This window comes from Microtus oregoni, unplaced genomic scaffold (genome assembly GCF_018167655.1).
Source record: "Microtus oregoni isolate MIOR12 unplaced genomic scaffold, Mior012 000015F_ref0000493, whole genome shotgun sequence".
Taxonomy (NCBI): domain Eukaryota; kingdom Metazoa; phylum Chordata; class Mammalia; order Rodentia; family Cricetidae; genus Microtus; species Microtus oregoni.
The window spans coordinates 28645010-28666528 of record NW_024543074.1 but is presented as its reverse complement, the minus strand read 5'-3'; the positions used below and the strand labels follow the sequence as shown (position 1 = coordinate 28666528).

At 50.8% G+C, this 21519-nt stretch overlaps 2 protein-coding genes across 6 annotated transcripts; both read right to left on the bottom strand.

Annotated features, from left to right (window-relative positions):
* Positions 1–166: 166 nt before the first annotated feature.
* Positions 167–16703, bottom strand: Acap1 (ArfGAP with coiled-coil, ankyrin repeat and PH domains 1). Its single transcript, XM_041665330.1, has 22 exons — positions 16505–16703; positions 15824–15881; positions 11240–11359; positions 10981–11034; positions 10832–10890; positions 10381–10564; positions 10207–10251; positions 10018–10113; positions 9835–9909; positions 9639–9748; positions 5524–5575; positions 5339–5439; positions 4277–4400; positions 3969–4180; positions 3196–3265; positions 3006–3100; positions 2740–2909; positions 1844–2027; positions 1154–1264; positions 962–1072; positions 593–642; positions 167–314 (listed from the first exon to the last, which is right to left on the bottom strand). The coding sequence occupies exons 1-22, from the start codon at positions 16555–16557 to the stop codon at positions 214–216; spliced, it is 2235 nt and encodes a 744-aa protein (XP_041521264.1). The 5' UTR covers positions 16558–16703; the 3' UTR covers positions 167–213.
* Positions 16704–18092: 1389 nt separating this feature from the next.
* Positions 18093–21333, bottom strand: LOC121456475. Of its 5 annotated transcripts, XM_041664647.1 has the most exons (9): positions 20861–21333; positions 20389–20493; positions 20207–20278; positions 19897–19985; positions 19539–19790; positions 18901–19059; positions 18764–18811; positions 18277–18420; positions 18101–18159 (listed from the first exon to the last, which is right to left on the bottom strand). In XM_041664647.1, the coding sequence occupies exons 1-9, from the start codon at positions 21331–21333 to the stop codon at positions 18101–18103; spliced, it is 1401 nt and encodes a 466-aa protein (XP_041520581.1). The 5 variants fall into 5 exon arrangements, with proteins under 5 accessions (XP_041520580.1, XP_041520581.1, XP_041520583.1 ...); XM_041664646.1 differs by having other exon boundaries at positions 18093–18420; XM_041664649.1 differs by lacking the exon at positions 18277–18420.
* Between the last annotated feature and the right edge of the window lie 186 nt (positions 21334–21519).

Below are 21519 nucleotides of genomic sequence, written 5' to 3'. Positions count from 1 at the left end.
GCCACCCCATGTCTTCGGAACTCGAAAGCCCCTCTCGCCCTGCCACTGGGTGCTAGGCAGCCTCCTCCTTTATTGGAGAAATCTAACCTCTTGAGAAGCTACGGCGCCCAACACCCAGCTGGGCCCCCAGGTGGCGCCCAGTAAATGAACTGAGAAAGAAGAAACAGACTTTATTAGAGAACAAGTCATGGCAAAGTGGGGAGGAGCCTGGACTCAAAGAGTATGGAGGTCGTGACTGCGACGGCTGAGTTTCTCGGGGTCGTCCGACGCCATGAGAGAGAAGTCTCGGAATATGTCGAGATACGTCTCGTCTCCTGAGGAGGACAGAGGAAAGGCTGGGAGGCGGGACAGCTGGGCTACTACGAAAAACATCATCGGGCAGTACGGTGGGGTCTGGCAGGGCAAGCTTTTGAAGTGTGGGTGCATCGTATGCGTAGCCCAGGCGCCTATTCCTTTCTTTGTTCTGAGGGTCAGGCGCGTTCGATGAGCCCAAACCGTGTGTGTTGAAAAAACCATGGCAGTAATGCGGTTGGGCACTAAGGGGACAGGTAAGCAAGGACCGGGCGTCCGGGTAAATGAGCGGTTACTTTACCTGCCTGGCCCTGGGCTGCTTCAGCCTCCCTCATCTTTGCCAGTCGTAACCTGAAGGGTGGGAATTAAGGAATAAAATACTTCGCACTCCCTAACTTCCCACTTTGAGCTACATCACTCAGTGAAAATGCCTTTCTGGTGACCAGCGCTTTAAAAAGCAAACACATGAACTTTCCTGCAATGTTGATCTACGAATAATGGCTCCCAAGATGAACTCCCATTACTTCATCCTGTCCCACACCCGCCACCCACAGAGAGCTTTACCCCACTGCTCCCCAGACCTCACCTTCCAGGTCTGGTTTTGGCATTAGTCCTACCCCAAAGAAGAACGGACTGTCCAAGTACTAGCCCGACCCTCTGGCATTCTCACAGGGTTACGATGTCTGCGTTGGCGGTTTCCATTGCAATAGTCAGAGGGTCCCTGCCTTCTGCGTCTCGAGCCCCCAGATCTGCACCCCGCTTCAGGAACAGGCAAGCAAGCCTGAAAAGAACAGTCAAATTCAGCTGAAGCCTTCCCCACAAAAAACCTCCTCCCGATGCTGGCATTTCCACGGCTCCCTACCCTGTGTGGCCAAGAATGGTGGCATGGTGAAGTGGGCCCCGGCCAGCACTGTCTGCCTGGTTCACGTTTGCCCCATTCTGGAGGAGAAACTCACAGGCCATAAGAGAATTCTGCGTGGAGAGATCAAGGGGGGGATGACATTTTTAGAGGTGGATTTCTAGATGTTTTAGTGGCGTAATTAAGACGTTGGGAGTGTGGAGTGTGGTATTCAGGGTGCACCTAGGCTTGGCTGTCATCTCTTACACGCTCGTGTATTAAATCTACTCTGCACTCTGATGAGGGATGCCATTCCTCTTTTTAAAGTTTTTTTATTTTATGTGTATTTTGCCTGCATGCTTGTGTGCTGCATGCAGTGAATGAGGACGCCAGAAGAGGGCGTTGGATCTTCTGGTACTGGAGTTACAGTTCTGAGCCGCCTTCTGGGTTCCTGGGAACTGAACCCTGGTCCTCAGCAAGTGCAGCACATGCTGACCCGCCTCTCAGGCCTCCTGCCATTCCTAGTTTACTCATGAGGAGGTTAAAGGTCCACAGAGACTGACAACTTGTTTAAAATCTCATGCAAGCTCTGGGTCCAAGATTGGCTCACCACCTCCAAACCACCCTTAACACCCAGTCTATGGGATTTCCCTAGGGGATGGAGACCCCTAGGAGAGTCAGGAGGAGCTTTGGGGTCGAGTAGGCGAGGTCAGCATGGTCCTCACAGCAGCTGTGGCCCGGATCAGAGGTGTGGCATTCCCCTGAGCCCCATTGACCCAGTTGACATCAGCTCCATGGGCCAGGGCATCAGCCATGGTAGGAAGAGATGGAGGATGTCCAGCAGCTTGGAACAGCAGGGCCCCAGGGTGCAGGCTTCCCAGGTCATCAGATGGCGACTCTGTTAAGGAAAATCAGTGCTGAGTCCAAGGAGAAATCTTCAGCACAGTCCCCAGAGGCTGTGAGGGAGTAAGTCACGTCTAAATTGTGGGGAGGCCCTTGTGACTCAGGGCTGTGGTGAGATGGGAGTGTGTGTGTATACGTGCCGGGATATATGTGTGCAGGGCTCTGGGTGTGGAGGAGACAGTATCACTCACCTCCTCAGCCTGTACAACCACCCAGACTGGCTGGACACCAGAGGTGAACTAACCCCCTGACAGACTCACCTCTTACCTTCCACTGCCTGGGGCAGGCTCATACCCTTCTTTCCAGACCGCCAAGCTCAACCCTCTCCTGCCTCTTCTCACACTGGAGATTACCTCCCCAGCCTTCCTTTTGTTTGTTTTTGTTTTGTTTTTCAAGACAGGGTTTCTCTGTGTAGCCCTGGCTATCCTAGAACTCAGAGATTCATCTACCTGCCTCTACCTCCCAAGTGTTGGGATTAAAGGTATGTACCACCACCACCTAGCAAAGATACCCCTTTTTGTGGCTCTCCCTGACATGACATATTCCACCCCACACTTTTCCCCATGCTCAGTCCCATGCCCTACTGTAACCCCCTGAAACTATAGTCTGGTCCTCCCCACTCTCTCCAGGCAATATCCTCCTATTCTGCCTCCCTAGAAGACCTGGCCCGCTACTGAGCAGACAGCAATGAGCCAAACACTCCTTACCTGATTTGGACCTGACAATCCCTGGCTGTGGCCTGACAGCAGGCTTTGGAGGCACAGGAGGATGTCCTCTTGGGGGTACCCTGCCACCTCTTCGCCCTCGAATTTCAGGAAGCTTAGTCAGAAACTTTTTCTCCACATACTTGGCATGGATCCAGGCTTCTTTTTCCTGTCTGGAGGTGGGGAGAAGAGAGCCCTAGGTCCCTCATCCGGCTGCCACCCCCTACTCCAGCGGCAGGAAGCCCTGGATACCTCCACCCCAGCCTCACCGGGAGCAGCTGGGCCCTGGCTTCTTCACTGCCATGGCCTCCACCCGGGCCTCGTAGATCTGGTTGATGACGACATTCCCCAGCTCACACATGAGCTTCAGGAGGCCCAGAGAAAGAGGTCGGGGAATAGGGTGAGTACCTGAGCCCACAGGACCTCGCTGCCCTTTGTCATCGCAATAGCCCAAGTTACCTTCACGAGTTCTGGTTCCCAGGAGTCAAGGGTCAGAGACCGGACTTTGGAGAAATGAACACCGAGGCTCCTGGAGGGCCAGAGGGAGAGTCATACCCTGTGTGGGCAGTAGTCGGGGAAGCTGTTGCTACTGAAAAGACTCAGAGGCCAGGCCTGTGTGGAGGAGCCGGGCCAAGAGGCAGTCTGCTCACCATCCCTCCCTTTATCTTCTGTTTTATTTTAAGACCGCATGCTCTCTAGCTCCTTACTTTTCTCAAGGTATTTTGGTCTGGAACATTCTTTTTGTGCCATCTCCCTTCCCCTCTCCAGAATGGTGGTGAGGCCTTAAGAACTTGGTAGGACCTTAGAACCTCTTCTCTGAGCTCTGTTGGCTATCCCACCCTCAGCAAATCCTAACCCATGCTTCCTCTAATCAAGACAACAAATTCCCTGGGCTGGGCAGTAGTGGTGCATGCCTTTAATCCCAGCCCTCAGGAGGCAGAAGTAAGCCAATCTCTGAGTTCGAGGCCAGCCTGGTCTACAGAGCGAGTTCCAGGACAGCCATGGCTACACAAAGAAACCCTGTCTTGAAAAACAAAACAAAGGACAATAAATTCCTCTAGGATCCCCCTAAACCTATCTATACCCAACTTGCATGTGCAGTTTTTGCAGCAAGTTTGGTGACCAGTGACATAGAAGAATATAAGAAAAAAACAAAATAAAACAAAACAGGGTAGGGTGCATGAGAGGGGCCTTATGAGAGGCCACATGGCAGCTAAAAGCAGGGCTCAGACCTGTGGATGCCGGAGCACTGAATGCAGAGAGTGACACCGAGGTTGATGCTGGCCCACTCCGGGGCTGGCTCCCTGCAGTCGCAGCACTGGGCATTTCCCTCCACACTCTGTACCTGGGCTGCCACCTGCCCAACTCCCCCAGGTTCCCTTCCTCTGGCTGCCCCGCCACAGCCCAGGGTAGCAGCAGAGCCCAGGGCAAGGTATCCTGAGACCTGAAGGAGAAGGAAGAAAGGGTAAGCAAGGGGTTTAAGGGGGAGGGGGCTTCATCTCCCAGGGCAGCATGGTCCCCGGTGCCCATATTAAGATACCTGGCTTGGACCACGAGGGCTGTTATCAAGGCGAGCCTGGCTGAAGGCGGAGGCAATGCTGCTCTGAACAGCATTGATCCACAGCTGCAGGAGGCGCTCAGAGTCAGCCTGGAGGAGACAGGACCTGGGAGGGGGATGGGTGAGAGTGACGGGGGGGGGGGGGGGGGGGTCTGAGGTCAAGGGCTATGAGGCAGAATGGGCAAACTGACATTCAGTTGTGCTGAACTGGTCATGTGGATTGTATATATATGTTTACTCATGAGGAGGCTAAAGGTCCACAGAGACTGACAACTTGTTTAAAATCTCATGCAAGCTCTGGGTCCAAGATTGGCTCACCACCTCCAAACCACCCTTAACACCAGTCTATGGGATTTCCCTAGGGGATGGAAACCCCTAGGAGAGTCAGGAGGAGCTTTGGGGTCGAGTAGGCGAGGTCAGCATGGTCCTCACAGCAGGCAAAACCAATATATATTGGTTTTTCAAGACAGGGTTTCTCAGTGTAGCCTTGACTGTCCTGGAACTTGCTCTGTAGACCAGGTTGGCCCTGACAGAGATCACCTGCCTCTGCCTCCTGAGTGCTGGGATTAAAGGCATGCGCCACCACCGCCCAACCAAAAAAATACTTTTCAATATTAATGCACAAAGGAGTATTTATTCAGCCATTTTGATTTTGATTTTCAATGGAGTATTCAATAACACTTTATTGTAAAGAGACTTGTGGTTGTAGGCTAACAGGGTTCCTACATGCTTACAGAAGGCTAAGTCTAGGCTAGGTTATATGTACAACAGGTTTTTCAATATCTTTTCAACTGACAGTGAATTTATTGGAGTATAATTCCCAACCTAAGAAGAGCACCTGTACTTCTGTAAAAATTGGCAGTCTCCTCTACGATATCTCCTACCACCCTGTGCTCTCAGCCGAGGTTCCCTGCCTTGACCCAGCCACCAAAGAAAGGACCGAGTCCCAGAACTGCACAGGGAGCCTCATCTTGGTGGCCCTGCCTTTCTGGTTTGTAAATATTCAGACATATTAGAATATTGCCCCCAAGGGACTGTACTCACTTGCTGGTGGACACCACTTCGAAACAGAAACGTCTTTCTGAGTCTGGACAGAGCTTCACCGTACAGAGACGAAGGTCATCCACCACAACAGTCACAGGGTCCTGGCAGAAAGTCATCAGGGAGCCAAGATCCAGCACGGTGAGTGAGGGCTGACTGTATCCAGAGTCCAGGCACCCAGTACCTACCTTATATTTCTTCTGGTAGACCAGCTGGTTGTTCTGAATGGTGAACCAGCGTCTGGAGAAGACAGAAATGATTAAGTGCGTGGACAGTCTGGGGACAAGCTCAGGAATGGAGAGAAGAAAGACTATGCTCTTTGCCCCTTAGGAATCTTGGAGCATACACCTTTAATCCCAGCACTCAGGAGGCAGAGGCAGGCATATCTCTCTGAGTTCTAGGCCAGCCTGGTCTACAGAGCTAGTCCCAGGACAGTCAGCGGTGTTACGTAGAGGAAACCATGTCTCAAAAAAACAAAATTTAAAAAAAAAAGAGAGAGAGAGAGAGGGGGGGGGGGTGTGGATTGGCAGTCACACGAGACGTTCAAGAGAATGGTGGGAAGTTGTGCAGAATAGGACATGGAAGGGGCATTCGTTCCTGGGACAGCTCAGATTGGACGTATTTATGAGGCCCACTTTCCAGCAGATGGCAGTAAGGCTAGCCTTCAACTCCTGATCCTTCTGCTTCCACCTTAAAGGCTAGGCTACAGGCATACGCCACCACACCCAGCTGGCTTTTCCTTCTTTCTTTTTACTAAAAATAAGTTTATTGTTGCCATTATTTTTTTTTAGTTGTGGCCGGTGTTGAGGGAGATCAAAGTGGGAGACAGCTGTCAAGGGGTAGCAGTCTGAGCACTATTTCTGGGCATATCATGAGGCCTTGGACTCACTCCCACTTCTACAATTGTTTGGGATAGGATCTTGCCACGTCACCCAGACTGGCCTAGAAATTCCCTCTACAGTCCAGGCTGACCTCAGATTTGTAGTCTTCTACCTTAGACTACTGACCGCTGGCATCAAACCAGGCTTATTGCTACAGCTTTTGACAAATGGAACTATGTTGGGGAAGGGGCTCTATTTCTCATTTGTCCCAAGGTCCCATATGGGCTGGTGGTAGTTCTGGAAGATGAAGTAGTCCCATCAAGACATGTCACCGTCCTGTCTTAGACCCTGCAGGACTTCCCATTTTCCTCAGAGCAGTCCTCAAAGCCCTACCAATTTCTGATGGAGGAAGGTCATTGGTTAAATAAAAAGAAACTGCTTGGCCCTCATTTGGTTAGAAGATAGGTGGGAGGAGTAAACAGAACAGAACGCTGGGAGGAAGAGGAAGTGAGCTCAGACTCCACAGCTCTCCTCTCGGGAGCAGACGCCTCAGAGAGACGCCATGCTCCCAGCTCCCAGGCAGATGCACGCGATGAAGCTCCGACCCAGGATGGACATAGGCTAGAATCTTCCTGGTAATAGGGGCGCTACACAGATGATTAGAAATGGGCTAAATTAATATGTGAGAATTAGCCTAGAAGAGGCTAGATAGAAATGGGCCAAGCAGTGATTAAATGAATACAGTTTGTGTGTTGTTATTTCGGGCATAAGCTAGCCGGTGGCAGGAGCTGGGTGGCAGAATGCAGCCCCACAGCTCCCACTACAAATTTCTGCAAAGTTCTAGCATGATTCCCATGCGCTCTGGCTCCTCCTCCTTCCTCCCTTACCCTGACCAGGCTTGCAGCTCCAGTTTTATAAGCACTGGGAGAACTCAGGACCCTCCTATTAATTCTTCCTCTGTCTACACTATTTTCCTTCAGATATCCTTCAAATATTAACTCAAAAGTTGCTTTTTTTTTTTAAGTCAGGGTTTCTCTGGGTAGCCTTGGATGTTCTGGAACTCAATCTGTAGACCAGGCTGGTCCTGAACTCATAGAGATCCACCTGCTTCTGTATCCCAAGTGCTGGGATTAAAGGCATGCCACCATCACCCTGCAAAAGTTACTTTTTTTAGCCAGGCATGGTGTTGTACACCTGTAATGCCAGCTTTTGGGGGGTGGAGGCAGGAAGAGCAGGAGTTCAAGGTCATCCTTGGCTACACAGTAAACTTGAGATCAGCCTGGGACACATGAGTTTTAACTGAAAAAAAAAGGAGTGGATGCCAAAAAGCCTCATGATAAAGGGTCAGTTCTGTTGCCTATTTGTCCACACACAGAATTCCAATCCCCCTGCCTCCTCTCAAGCACTAGAATTGCAGGCATGATCCACCAAGTCCAGCCCCTGACATTTTTTTAAATTTATTTATTTATTATTTATACAGTGTTCTGTCTGCAGGCCAGAAGAGGGAACCAGATCAAATTACAGATGTTTGTGAGCCACCATATGGTTGCTGGGAATTGAACTCAGGACCTCTGGAAGAGCAACCAGTGCTCTTAACCTCTGAGCCATCTTTCCAGCCCGAGCCCCTGACATTTTATTTAGAACTGGGAACCATGAGGGCTGCAGAGATGGCTCAGTGGTTAAGAGCACTGACTGCTGTTCTAGAGGACCCAGGTTCAATCCTCAGCACCCACATGGCAGCTCAAAACTGTAATTACAGTTCCAGGGTACCCGGCACCCATAGAAATTTTTTAAAAATATTTTATTTATTTATTTGTTTATTATGTATACAATGTTCTGTCTGTATGCCTGCAGGCCAGAAGAGGGCACCAGACCCCATTACAGATGGTTGTGAGCCACCATGTGGTTGCTGGGAATTGAACTCAGGCCCTTTGGAAGAGTAGGCAATGCTCTTAACCTCTGAGCCATCTCTCCAGCCCCCCTAGAAATTTTTAAAAAGGAAAGAAAGAAAGAAAGAAAGAAAGAAAGAAAGAAAGAGATTTGGGAACCCTTGACTGTGGACGTAGTTCATGGTAAGTCCCTTGCCTAGCAGGGTTAAGGCCCTGAGTTTAATCCTCAGCCCTTTAAACAAAAAAATTGAAACTAAATTTTACCTTCTCTACCCAGATCACCATCAGATCATCATGTCCCTTGCTGTATTTTTTTTATAACATTGTCATCCCTTTCTTTTAGCTCCCTTCCCACCTTTATTTTTTAAACAGGGTTTTGCTTGGGAGCTCTGCCTGACCTGGAACCTCAGATTCAGAATCTTTCTTACTTAGCCTGCACAGCACTGAGACCACAGGTGTGCACCACCACCCTGACTCCTACACAGTGCTGAGATTACAGGTGTGCACCACCACCCTGACTCCTGCACAACACTGAGACCACAGGTGTGCACCACCACCCTGACTCCTGCACAGCGCTGAGATTACAGGTGTGCACCACCACCCTGACTCCTGCACAACACTGAGACCACAGGTGTGCACCACCACCCTGACTCCTGCACAGCGCTGAGACCACAGGTGTGCACCACCACCCTGACTCCTGCACAGTGCTGAGACCACAGGTGTGCACCACCACCCTGACTCCTGCACAACACTGAGACCACAGGTGTGCACCACCACCCTGACTCCTACACAGCACTGAGACCACAGGTGTGCACCACCACCACCCTGACTCCTACACAGCATTGAGACTACAGGTGTGCACCACCACCCTGACTCCTACACAGCGCTGAGACCACAGGTGTGCACCACCACCACCCTGACTCCTACACAGCATTGAGACTACAGGTGTGCACCGCCACCCTGACTTCTACACAGCGCTGAGACCACAAGTGTGCACCACCACCCTGACTCCTACACAGCATTGAGATTACAGGTGTGCACCACCACCCTGACTCCTACACAGCATTGAGACTACAGGTGTGCACCGCCACCCTGACTCCTACACAGCATTGAGACTACAGGTGTGCACCGCCACCCTGACTCCTACACAGCGCTGAGACCACAGGTGTGCACCGCCACCCTGACTCCTACACAGCGCTGAGACCACAGGTGTGCACCACCACCCTGACTCCTGCACAGTGCTGAGATTACAGGTGTGCACCGCCACCCTAACTTCAGGCATTATTCTTTTCTTTTGCTTTTCTGGAGACAGAGTCTCTTTATGTAGCCCTGGCTATCCTGGAATTTGCTATGTAGGCCAGACTGGCCTTGAACTCAGGGATCCACCTGCTTCTGCCTTCCCAGGGCTAGGATTAAAGGCCTGTACTGCTGTGCCAGGCATTTTATTATTACCTTCTAACACAGCAAGCCGCTTACTTGGGTGTCTGTCTGTCTGTCGTTGCTGACTCAGGGGTATATCTGGATATGCATAGACAGTAATCACCCGCCCCACAGTCTTCAGCTGGGTGCATTTAGCTGCGTCAGCTGTCTTACCTGCTCCAGGTCTTAAATGCGTTGCTGGCCCGTTTGAAAAGGTGTCCTTCCATCACCAAGCCACTAGGCCCCTCCTTTAGGCTTGGCTCTGGCTCCTCACCACCCAGCTCCTGGGGAAATGAGAGGATCAAAAACAGCTGGGACAGGCAGAGACCAAGGCCCTGGCCTGTTCCTCCCGCCCTGCACCACCACTCACCTTCTGCTTCAGTAACACGTGCCTCTGTTCCATGTCTCTCTTCTCTCTCGCCGAGTTCAAGACCAGGTTGTGTAACTGGGCACAGGAGGGACATCTCAGATGTCTGAGTTTGCCCCAACCAGGCCAGGAGAGTCACCTTAGCGTACCCTAACCTCCCGGCCCCAACTGCCTAGGGTCCTTCACCTGGGCACCCAACTCCTTCCGATACTGAGCCAGGCGGTTTAGCTCTTCATGGCCCTGCTGGAAGTAGGTAGCCTGGGCCTCTACCAAACGTAGCACCTGAGGGACAAGGCGGGCAGGGGCAGAGCTGAGGAAGGATATTCCTCCCCTGCTCTCCCCTCTCCTCGCATCTTTGTGGCTCCCAAAACTCACGAACTCCATGATGTCAAACTTCCTCTTATCCTCGATCACATTGACCTGAAGGTCCAAAAAGACCTGGGGTCAGTCTTGAAATCACAGCACATCCTTCCATCACACGCTGGGACTCCCCGCTCTTGAGGTGACACCTCAAGGTATCCTGGAGGATGGGTTGGTGTAGGCACTTACCTGCAGGGCATAATCCAATGCCCGACTCCGGTACCCGGCTCGGGCAGTCCTCAAAGCAATTCCAGCCTCCTCTGCTTCTTGGACACGGCGCTTGGGGACCTCTGCATTGTGGGTAAGGGCAGCCTCCAGGCTCTCAGCCCCTCTCCAGAAATCCCTGCGAGCCTCTCTGAAACCCCGGAGACCTCTAGAGTTAGGGGAGACAAAACAAAAATCATGGATTTACCTTCCCATCCCCAGGAGAGAAAAATATCTGGATAGCCCCACCACCACCACCACCAATATCTTGTCATTTAGCCTGTGAGAGGCAAGTCCTGGGGATGCTTGGGAAGGCTGAAGGCAGGTCACTCCCCACCCACCCTCACAGTTCCTCCTATTGGAGAGGCCCCATGGAAACGGGAAGACAAGGAGGGCTAGTTCCTGGGAAATAAGACCCCTTTCCCTCCCGTCTCACTCCTTGACCAGAGTCTGGATTTGTTGCTGCAGTGTGTGTTGAGTAGCATCAAGAAGCTCCTGTTGGAAGAAGTTGACAAGTAAGAGTCAGGATCAGACAACCCTGCCCCATCCATTCCATCACCCCCAGGCCCCACATTCCCCACTCACGGCGTGGCTGTCCAGCTTGTGATTTAGGCTCACAGTGAATTTTTCCAGACACTCCTGGGCAAGAAAACCACAGAGAAAGTACCAGGTATGGGACATCAAGGTCCACCCAACTCTAGGTTCTGCCTGCTGGGACCCTTCTTGGATGACAGCCCCAGCTTAGCCCTGACCTGGGCTCTGCAGCCCTCCTCCTCCACAGCATCTCTTTATCCCAGTCCCTGCCCTGAGCAATCACAGCCCTGGGTTCAGAATCATCACATACCGCCATCATGGGCTCTGGTGGGCCCAGGTGAGCCAGGTCACAAATGCCAACTATGAAGGCACGGCTTGCAGCAAGGTAATGGTGCCCACTTTCCAGGAGGCAGGTACCCAGCTTGAGGAGCTGGGAAGGAATAAAGGACAAGAGAGGACAGTATCCGTGGTCAGCGCACCAGGTGATGCCTCCCCTCTGCTCCACTGCTCCCCGAGCCCAAGACTGTGTAACCCTTTCCTAATCTCATCTACCATCCCATCCAGCCCCATGCAGTGCCATTTCAAAACCACACCCACATCATTATCTCTGCTTCCTAGCTTTCATTTCCTATGCTTGTTTCAAAATTTCTGCCTGTTCCTCAAATCTCTCCAAAGTCAACTTTTACTTCTCAAATACCTTTCTCTGTCTAATCCTATCTACCCTTCTGTGCCCCGTTTGTGCACCGTCTTGTTACTGGTACCCATTCTCTGCCTGGCAGGGTTCAGTTAGTTCTGCAGCCTCTGTTGTGTGTTGCGAGGGAGGGGTCTTATTCGCTGTTCTTTAAACATTTCCTTGCAAATATGAACTAGCCATTGAGGCCTCAGGAGCAGGGCCAGGTAAGATGTTAGGTGCTCAGCTGTCCATCTTTCAGCACCTTTGTCATGCTCAGAGTTCTAACAGATCGTGAAGGGAAAGCCAGATGGCCGAGCTAGAATCCCAAATCAGTCTCCTCACCCCTGGGCGTCATTATCTGCAGGCTATGGCTGCCTCACCCTCAAGGTGACATGCTAGAGCTTGGCCATGACTTGCCATATTGTGGATGGAGCGCTTGTCTGTGGAGTCCTTCAGTTTGGCCTAAGCTGCTAAGAGGCCACAGGGAGGCTTAGTGAAGAAGTGGCAAGGCGCCAGGAGCCAGGCCCCATGCATGCCTTTCCAGCACATTTTTCTGGGGACTTTGGATGCTTCTGAGAAACATAGCTTGGACTGAAAGTGGCTAGCATGATCAGCAGCGGTCAGGAAACTGACAAAGATCAAGTCATATCAGTTTGTGACAAGGAGACAACATGGCTACAACTCACATGTAGATCAGCAGACTGTCTTGTTCCCCTAGGTATTCGCCCCTTTCTCCCATAGATAAGAAAAGACCTTTCATAAAATTGAACCAATAACTAGCCGGGCATGTGGCGCACGCCTTTACTCCCGGTACTCAGGAGGCAGAGGCAGGGAGATCTCTGTGAGACTGAGGCCAGCCTGGTCAAGATAGCAAGTTCCAGGCCAGCCAAGACAACATAGAAGGACCCTGTCTCAAAAAAAATAAAACAAAAACAAAAAACCCTAAACCAGTAATTAGTAGTACATCTATAGGATAAAACTGCAGTCAACAATAAAGAGGAAGCTTTAATGCATTAGAAAACTTGAATGGACTTCAAACTCATTGTTATTCCCAGTTTTTAAAATTTTTAATTTAAAATATTTTTATTATTTATGCATACATGTATATGTTTGCGTATGAGTGAGGAGGACAGTGGGACGTCAGATCCTTTGGAGTTGGAGTTACAGGCAGTTAGGAGCTCTGTCTGCCTCTGCCTCCTGAGTGCTGAGGAAGGTACGTGCCATCACCCTGGGCTTCCAGTTTTTTAGCAAGCCAACTTCAGGTCAGTGAGGTGGCTTCACTGGTAAAGGCATATGCCATGCAAGCCTGGAGGTCAAAGTGCAATTCTGGAGCCCATGGTGGAGAGAACTGACTCCCGAAAACTGTGCACTGAGCTCCCCACAGGCACTACAGTGTGTGCCTGCACACACACACACACACACACACACACACAGGCACGGACACACGCACGGACACACGCACGGACACACACACACACATACGCACACATGGTAGACAGGTAGACAGACAGACAGAGATCAGTACTCCTGAGGCAGAAGCAGGCAGGTCTCTGAGTTCAAGGCCAGCCTGCTCTATACAGTGAGTTCCAGGTCAGCCAAAGCTATATAGTATGACCTTACCTTAAAAAGGAGTTCACTTCCTTTGAGATAGGGCTTCTCCTTTCTCTTTAGCCTGAAGTCCACCAATCAGACTAGACTGGGTGCCAGAGAGCCCAAGTAATTCCTGTTTCCTCAATTCTAGGATTATAAATGCGTGCCATAAAACACCTTGGGTTTTTGTTGTTGTTGTTGTTGTTTGGGTTTTTTTTTTGTTTGTTTGTTTTGTTTTTGCTTTTCGAGACAGAGTTTATCCGTGTAGCTTTGGCTATCCTGGAACTTACTCTGTAGTCCAGGATGGCCTTGAACTCACACACAGAAATCTGCCTGTCTCTGCCTCCTGAGTGCTGAGATTAAAGGTGTGCGCCACCACTGCCTGGCATCATTTTTTATATAAATGTTGGGGATCAAACTTGGTTCCTCATGCTTGCAAAGGAAGCACTTTACTGAGCCTTCTCTTCTGAGCCCTGCTGACTTTATCGTTAATCATACTGTGCCAATGCTAATTCTGAGGATTTCTTCTTTTTTTTTTCTTTCTTTTTTTGGGGGGTTTGTGTGTGTGTGTTTCAAGACAGGGTTTCTATGTGTAGCCCTGGCTGTCCTGAAACTCACTCTGTAGACCAGGCTGGCCACAGCAATACAGAGATCCACCTGCTTCTGCTTCCAAATGCTGGGATTAAAGGTGTGTGCCACCACTACCTAGGAATTTTGAAGTTTGATAATGAGGAAAAATTGCTTCACTGGGAAAAGCTCATGGAAACATGGTCTCTCTTTGCAATTACTGCAAGTGCATTATTAACCTAAATTTAAATATTCAATTAAAAACATTTAGGGGGCTAGAGAGATGGCTCAGTGGTTAAGAGCATTGACTGCTCTTGCAAAAGATTCAGGTTCAATTCCCAGTACTCACATGGTGGCTCACAGCTGTCTTTAACTTCAGTTTCAGGGGATCCAATGTCCTCTTCTAGCCTCTGTAGGCACTGGCATGGGCATGATGCACAGACATATACCCAGGCAAAACAACTTTATATATAATTTTTAAAAGTTTAAGAATTATTTGCACTAGGGATATAGTTATAGAGTCAGGCCTGCCTAACAAGCAGAAGGTGGATTCCATCTCGAGGAGGGAAGTAGAGGTCAGGTTCAATTACAGTGTAAATTCAAAGCCAGCCTGGACTACTTGTGACTCTGTCTCAAAAATATAAAGGAAAGAGAGAGAGAGAGAGACACCAGGCAGGCCTTGAACTCAAAAGATCTGCTTATTTCTGCCTCATCAATGCTAGGATTAAAGATGTGAGAAGTGTGTGTGTGTGTGTGTGTGTGTGTGTGTGTGTGTGCGCAGAACGTCTGAGGCCAGAAGAGGGACTCAGATCTCCTGGAACTAGAGGTAATCATGAGCTACCCAGCCTGAGAGCTAAGAATGAATGGGTCCTTTGGAAGAGCAGCAAGGACCAGTAAACAACCATCTCTCTTGTCCTAAGCCCCACTCTCAAGGAGTGTGAGGAAGGCTTGTGGTTGGCTTCAAACAGGCGGAGTATGGCAAAGGCAATGGGATGGCACTCCATGCCACACCATGTGACACCTCGGTAGTACAGAAAAATCACTTTCTTCCTAGCAGCAACCATGCTAGGACATGTCTGTGGAGAGGGAAAGCCTCGTGGCAGGAAACTGTGGGTGGCCTCTAGAGGTTTGGCCCCCAGTCCTGTAATAGCAGTGAAATATCACGAAAATTTGTAAACAGCCACCCCATGATCTTGAAAGTCCCAGTCTTCAAATGAGACCCTGACTGCTGTTCAGGTAACCCAGAGCCAAAAACAGCTGAGTGATTAGACTCTTGACAAACTAGCAGATATGTATTGTCGAACAACTGAATTTGTTAAACACCAACAGAAAACACACAGAGCGAGTTAGAAAATACATTAGAGCCGGGCGGTGGTGGCGCACGCCTTTAATCCCAGCACTCGGGAGGCAGAGGCAGGCGGATCTCTGTGAGTTCGAGACCAGCCTGGTCTACAGAGCTAGTTCCAGGACAGGCTCCAAAGCCACAGAGAAACCCTGTCTCGAAAAACCAAAAAAAAAAAAAAAAAAAAAAGAAAAAAAGAAAATACATTAGAGAAAGCAGAGTCAGGGGCTGGAACTTATATAAATGCACACAAAACAAATGAACATGCCTTATTTTAAGAACCTAAATTTAGCTGGGCAGTGGTGGCGCACACCTTTAATCCCAGCACTGGGGAGGCAGAGGCAGATGAATCTCTGCAAGTTCGAGGCCAGCTTGGTCTACAAGAGCTAGTTCTAGGACAGGCTCCAAAGCTACAGAGAAACCCTGTCTTGAAAAAAAAAAATGGGGGGGGGGATGGACAAAAACAAAAACAAACAAACAAAAAACTAAACTTATTGAAGGCACAGATTTTTTTGTAGACCCCTCTTCACCTTAAGAGACACCTCACTCTTGAGCTTCACCCAGGCTGTCACACACACATGGTGATCGTCCTCCCTCAGCCTCAGCCTCTAAAATGCTAGGATTGCAGTTAAGAGCCATCATGCCCAGGTACAGTTAACTTTCTATGACTGTGTAACTCATTCTCAGTGTCCCACTGTCTCTTTTCTCCGTGACTTGGTCACCTTTTCCAGGCGGGACTCCAATTCTGACACTTCAGCTTCCACCATTTCAATTGAGGCTCTGAGAAAGGAGGGACAGGGTCATGAGAACAGAGCTTGGGTCCATTGGGTCCTCTGCTTATCATCAAGGTGGGGGATATAGACCGACAAATGAGTTGAGAATGGCCGCCCACCCACAAGCCAGTTATTACTCGTGTGCTACTGTGCACATTCTAAGCTTCAATAACCAAGACCAGAGCAGGAAGTGTCAGGAGGGTGGATGTGGCCAGGGCAGGAAGTTGCTAACCGCCCCAGGGCAGGTGCTGGGGGAGGGGTTCCAATGAGAAGGAAGAAGGAATGCCAATTATAAAGGCCAGATGGTGCAGCCAGGCAGAGTAGAAGAGCTTTGGACAGCATGGGGGTTTTGCTTTTTGTAATTTGTTTTTGAAGGGTTTCACTCTGTAGCCCAGGTTAGTCTGGAAGGCACAGGAGTCTTCCTGCTTCAGTCTCACAAGTGCTGGGATTACAGGCGTGAGACACCAGGCCCGGGTTAAATAGCAGATGCACCATTTCCCATCAGTTCCCTCTTGTCTCTTTGTGGCCTAGACTTTAAGGGAGGTCTGGCCTGGGGGATGCTGTTGTCAGGGCATGTGGAACCTTTCGTCCCTGTCCCCACCCCTTAGCCTGCTGGACCTGCACACTTACCGGAAGCGGGGTGAGTCCTTGAGACATTCTTCAAAATCTAGCTTGACCGTCATCTCAGGTGACCTGCTTTGGCCCAGGGGCCCTGGAGTCAGGCAGGTGGGGGGGATGTAGGTAGATGCACTCCCCACCCCCCAGGAGGGGTATTGATGAGGAAGAAGAGGTCCTCTGGTCCGTAGGGCCTGGGTCTGCAATTCTTTCCCCAAAGGGAAAGGGGTGACCCAGGAGGAGCTCTCACCCCACCACTTCTAGGCAGCTCTGGGAGGGGCAGGGGTGGGGCCTGGGCGGAGGGGGCGCTGAGATCAGAGAAACCACAGCCCCGCCCCCCAGAGACTGTCTGCTGTCACCTTCCTTCTGGAACCCTGGTTTTTCTTAGCTCCTTTCTCCTTTGGTGGATAAATTTTTTGAGGGAAAGCATGAGGATCTAGAGTCAAATGATGTCTTGGTCCCTTAAGAATTTGTGTGATTAGTAGGGCAAGGTGGCACCTGCCTTTAATTACAGCAGAGGCAGGCAGATCTCTGTGAGGTCAAGGCTAGTGTGGTCTGTGTAGCAACAGGCCAGTCAGAGCTACAGAGTGGGACCCTGTCTACAAAACAAACAAACAAGCAACAAAAAAAGTTTGTGTGACCCAGGACGAGGTCTCCAACCCTTCTTCAGGTTCCTCATCTGTGAGATAATTGTTACAAGGCTGGTAACAATGGTTGTAGAGTTTTAATCCCAGCACTCAGTTAATTGTGGTAAATAACAGTAGATTGTGGGGTTTTGTTTGTCTTTTGAGACAGGGTTTCTTTGTGTAACCTTTGGCTGTCTCTGTAGACCAGGCTGGCCTCGAACTCACAGAGATCCACCTGCTTCTGTCCCAAGTGCTGGGATTAAAGATGGTCAATTAATTATATCAGGCAATGACATCCTACTGCAAGCTTGGGCCTTTTCAAGATCCTAGGTTTTGCCAGGCTGTGGTGACACACACCTTTGATCCCAAAACTTGGGAGGTAAGGTAGGCAGATCTCTGTGAATTTGAGGCTAACCTGGTTTACAGAGTAAGTTCCAGAAAGACAGCCAAAAGCTACATAGAGAAACTTTGTCTCAACAAAAATTGTAATAATAATAATAATTATAAAATTTAAAAAATCCTAGGGGGCCAGCAAGGTGGCTCACTGAGTAAAAGTGCTTGCCACACAGCAAGCCTGACAACCTGAGTTTGATCTCCAGTGGAATTGATTCTGGAAAGTTCCTTTGACCGCCAACAGGTGTACTACATGAAGTGAATAAAACGGATAGTGAATTTTTTTAAACCCTAAGTTTTGTTTTATGCTTTGAAACAGAATCTCGTCATGTAGAACAACTTATGCTCAAATTTGTGATTTGCTGCCTTAGCCCCTATGTACTTGCTCCTAGGAGTTCAGTCCCTTGGGTTGTGCTCAGCTTCCTTCTCTTGGCTCTGCTTTCCTGATTTATTGTACATGGACACTCCCACACCCCCAACTCTCCCAATCCTCGATAGAGTGGGCCCAGTCTGGTTCCTGATGTTGTCTTTATTGTCCATTGTTAGAGTGGGAAGGGCAGGGGAAGGCTGTCCTCACCCCATCCTCAGCCGGCTACATTTTCCATGGTCTAGGCTCTTTGTCCTGAGTCCACTGGGGCCACAAGCTTTCATCTAGAGAAAGAGGAGGTTGGGCTTTCTTGCAGCTGGGGTAAGCTCTTGTTCATGTGAGCCTCAAATCTCTAGAACCTACCCACTTAATCCCAATGCCTCTCTGGTTAGTGCAAGTACCCCCTTGCCTCTGCCCAGGCTCATGTCTGCGCCTGTTCCAGCATGGAGGGTTCTGGTTACTTCCATGTTCCTTTTCTGAGTTCCCTGGGCTTCGGTGCGTCAGCCCCTTAGTCCAACAGTTGGATGCCACCTGAGACCCATTGCCTCTGGAGGATATGGTACTAACTAGAGAGGGGTGGGGTAGCAGAGAGGAGTCAAGGAGGAGGCATGGCGTCACTGACTTATGCTAGGCTGGGGGGATTCTCAATCCCCCTGAGCATCCCTGATATCTGTTCTCTGTGACAAAGACATTAGACTCTGGGATGGTTAGGGCCTCTTTTAATGCCTAATGCTGATGCCCTGGCCTGCTAGGATTGGGAGGCTGGGAGGTGGGAGCTTGCTAAGAGCCAGGGTTAGATGGTACCCTCACCAGGTTGCAATAGTGTCATGGATATGTCCAGAGAGCCCTGAATGATTTTATCGTACCCTATGGGGCTTCCAATAGGACCTGAAGTGCCTTTGGGATTCTCAGTAACCCAGATCAGGCCTGAAGAACCTGGAAGTAACGTAAGATGAGGGCTGGGGCACCTAGAAAGCTGCTTGTTCTGCCCGTCCACCCCCCGGGCTGTCCTCCCCAGCTCTCACTGTCCTGTTCTTCATCTTCTATATCCTCTCCGAGCTCTGGGTGGGAACAGGACCTCAGGTATCTTCCTTTACTGTAATACTCCTTGCGTTGTAGATTAGTCTGCTCCCCCACGGTAGAGTCTGAAGCTGAGGGGAACTGGTTTCTGTAAGTGGCAGAATCTGAAAAATCACCCAGACAGTCTGAGTCTGTGGCCATCTGCTGTGCACGGTGGGCCACTACCAGTTGGGAAATGTTCAGGTACCCAGTTCTCATCTGCCGTCCCGCCCTCCGTTTAGAAAGCCTTCAGTGAGTCTGCATCCCCCAGTGGTTCACTCAAACTGTTCCCCAGCCTGTCACCTCTGGAGGCCACCCCGAGTGGAGACTCAGCTCCAGCTGACCCTTTTCTTCCCTGGAGTAACCTCCAACCATTGCCTCCCTACCAGACAGCCGGACTGTATGCCAGTGCTCTGGAGAGCAGAATAGCACGGAGAAGTGAGGAGCAGAGCCAAAGAGAGCAGATATGGAAAAAGCAAAGTTCAAGGAGATCTGGACTCTGGAAGAGCCTCTCGTCTACAGTCGTCTCTTCAGTCCCGAGGTCCCTGTCCCTAACCAGTCTCTTGTCTACAGTCTCTTCAGTCCTGAGGTCTCTGCCACTAACCTTTGGTGCCTAGGGCATGGCTGTCAGTCACCAGGACAGTCTCGTTTTTGACTCCTGTGGCCAGTCTTCCTGCCCAGCCTTTGTCCACAGGCCTGGACTTCAGGTCCATCACCACACTTTGATTACTATTGCTGATGCTGGCACTAGCCCCACTGCTCTCATCCTCATTGGCCGAGGGCAGGTTTCTCGGGGCCTTCAGGAATTTGCCTTCACTGTAGTGTATCTTTCGGTGCTTGTCAAAATCACTGGAGTCTGTGGGCCAGTGTGGAGGCTTGGCTCTCCCTCCAGGCTTTTCCTGAAGGGTCACTCACGCTGCCTCCCCGGTCCATCAAGCCCGCCCCACCCACATCTCACGTACAAGTCTTGGCAAAGCTATCTGCAGTCCTTGAGCTTTTGTTGTCTCCATACTGGAGGACCTTGGGGAGGAAATTGTCCATTGTGGCAAACCTGAAGGGGAGGGAGACTAGTTGGGGGCACAGAAGCGGGAAAACAACAGTGGGGGCAGGTGGTGGGTGGGGACCAAGCTGGTGATCCTCCAGATCGGTTTTGCTTATGCCCAAGGGGGGGGGGGTGTAGTGTGTACCATTTTAGGGGCCAAAGAACAAAGCTAACTGAGACTGGGTTCAGAGGTATGGGGCAGAGGGCACAGCTCTGCAGCAGACTCTCACCTCTCTGCCAGTGCTTCAGGGGTCACCTTCAGAGAAGACCCTGCAGACAGGTCCTCGTCATTGTCCTGCAGCCTGAGGAGAGGAAGCAGGGCTAGTACCTGAGGCTTCTAGGCCTCTTCCTCCTGTTCCCTTGCTGGAATACAGGAGTCCCAACTAAAAGCCTAGGGCTGAGGGCTTAGCACCTGTGGTAGGGGGTGCTGGGTTCATCCACCTTCATAAAGCCATAGTCTTTGTCAGCGGGGTGGTAGGTAGCCAAGATGTTCATCTCATCCCAGCGCTGAGATTTCCTAAGGTGTGGGGAGGACACAGCAAAGGAGGAAGCTCTCCTGGGGACCCTCCCCTAACAGAGGGGTCTCCTTCATCCTTCCAGGCATGCACAGAACTCTTATGATATTCCCTTGTAGAGGCTAGGATTGGAGCCAGATGCCCGGTGGGAATTACAATATGCTGTGGCCAGGATTTCTGTGACCCTTGCCGCCTCCCCCAAGTTTTGGAACCTCAGATTTCCTACCCAATAGCTCTCACCTACTGTCCCCTACCCCCTTTTCAGGACTTGGCCCCTCTTTTCTTGGCTTCCGCCCTAGGTGTCCTGAACTCTTCCCTCCCTTCTCAGGTTTGCTGGCTCCTGGCTAACCTAACCGCTGAGCAGCTTACTTCTCCGTACTGGAGGTTTTCTTCATCATGAAGGAACTGCTGTTTTTTAGGATGCTCCGGGGACGCTCCTCACAGTTTTGAGAGTTCAAGGGAGCTGACCCGGAGTGTGGACTATTCTCCGAGCTGGACACTTTAGGCTCTCCCGGCCCAGGGATGGACGCCCTAGTTGCACCGGTTTCAGTGCCAGGGGATTTGCTGGACCCAAGGCTACAACCTGCAACCTCCCCGTGATGCAGACTGGGTCTAGAACTGAGGGTCATTACCCCTTCAGAGGGCTGGATTGGACCAGGACTACGAATTACAGTGCCCCTGGAATGCAAGAGGGGGCCAGAACCAGGAAACAAGGCTACACCGGAGGGCTTTCCGGTGTCTGTTTGTATACCTCGGACACCTCCTGATACTGCCCTAGGAACCCCCCGAGGGGATTCCGCAGTGAGGCCGCTAACCGACGAGAGAGACTCGGGCTTCTCCATGGCTCAACTTGGTAGCCACTTCAATTACTCGGCCCAGCCTCTCAGCTCCACATAGCTCCGCCCCTTGGCCCTGCCCCCACCGCGGTGGGCGGGGGGCGCTGGGGCTCAGGGTCAGACTGGACCAACACGGCCTCTGCTCCCCGGCGCTGGAGCAGGTGAAAACAAGACTATGTAGAGACTACAGCC

Excerpts from the sequence above, each read along its gene's own strand:
- Acap1 (XM_041665330.1), bottom strand. The coding sequence starts at position 16,557 with ATGACGGTCAAGCTAGATTTTGAAGAATGTCTCAAGGACTCACCCCGC. Across the intron at positions 1,073-1,153 it reads ACCATTCTTGGCCACACAGG|GCTTGCTTGCCTGTTCCTGA; the intron begins GTAGGGAGCCGT and ends TGTTCTTTTCAG. Across the intron at positions 315-592 it reads AGCAGCCCAGGGCCAGGCAG|GAGACGAGACGTATCTCGAC; the intron begins GTAAAGTAACCG and ends TGTCCTCCTCAG.
- LOC121456475 (XM_041664646.1), bottom strand. The coding sequence starts at position 21,333 with ATGGAGAAGCCCGAGTCTCTCTCGTCGGTTAGCGGCCTCACTGCGGAA. Across the intron at positions 19,986-20,206 it reads CCTGAAGCACTGGCAGAGAG|GTTTGCCACAATGGACAATT; the intron begins GTGAGAGTCTGC and ends CCTCCCCTTCAG. Across the intron at positions 18,812-18,900 it reads AGAAGATGAAGAACAGGACA|GTTCTTCAGGCCTGATCTGG; the intron begins GTGAGAGCTGGG and ends CGTTACTTCCAG.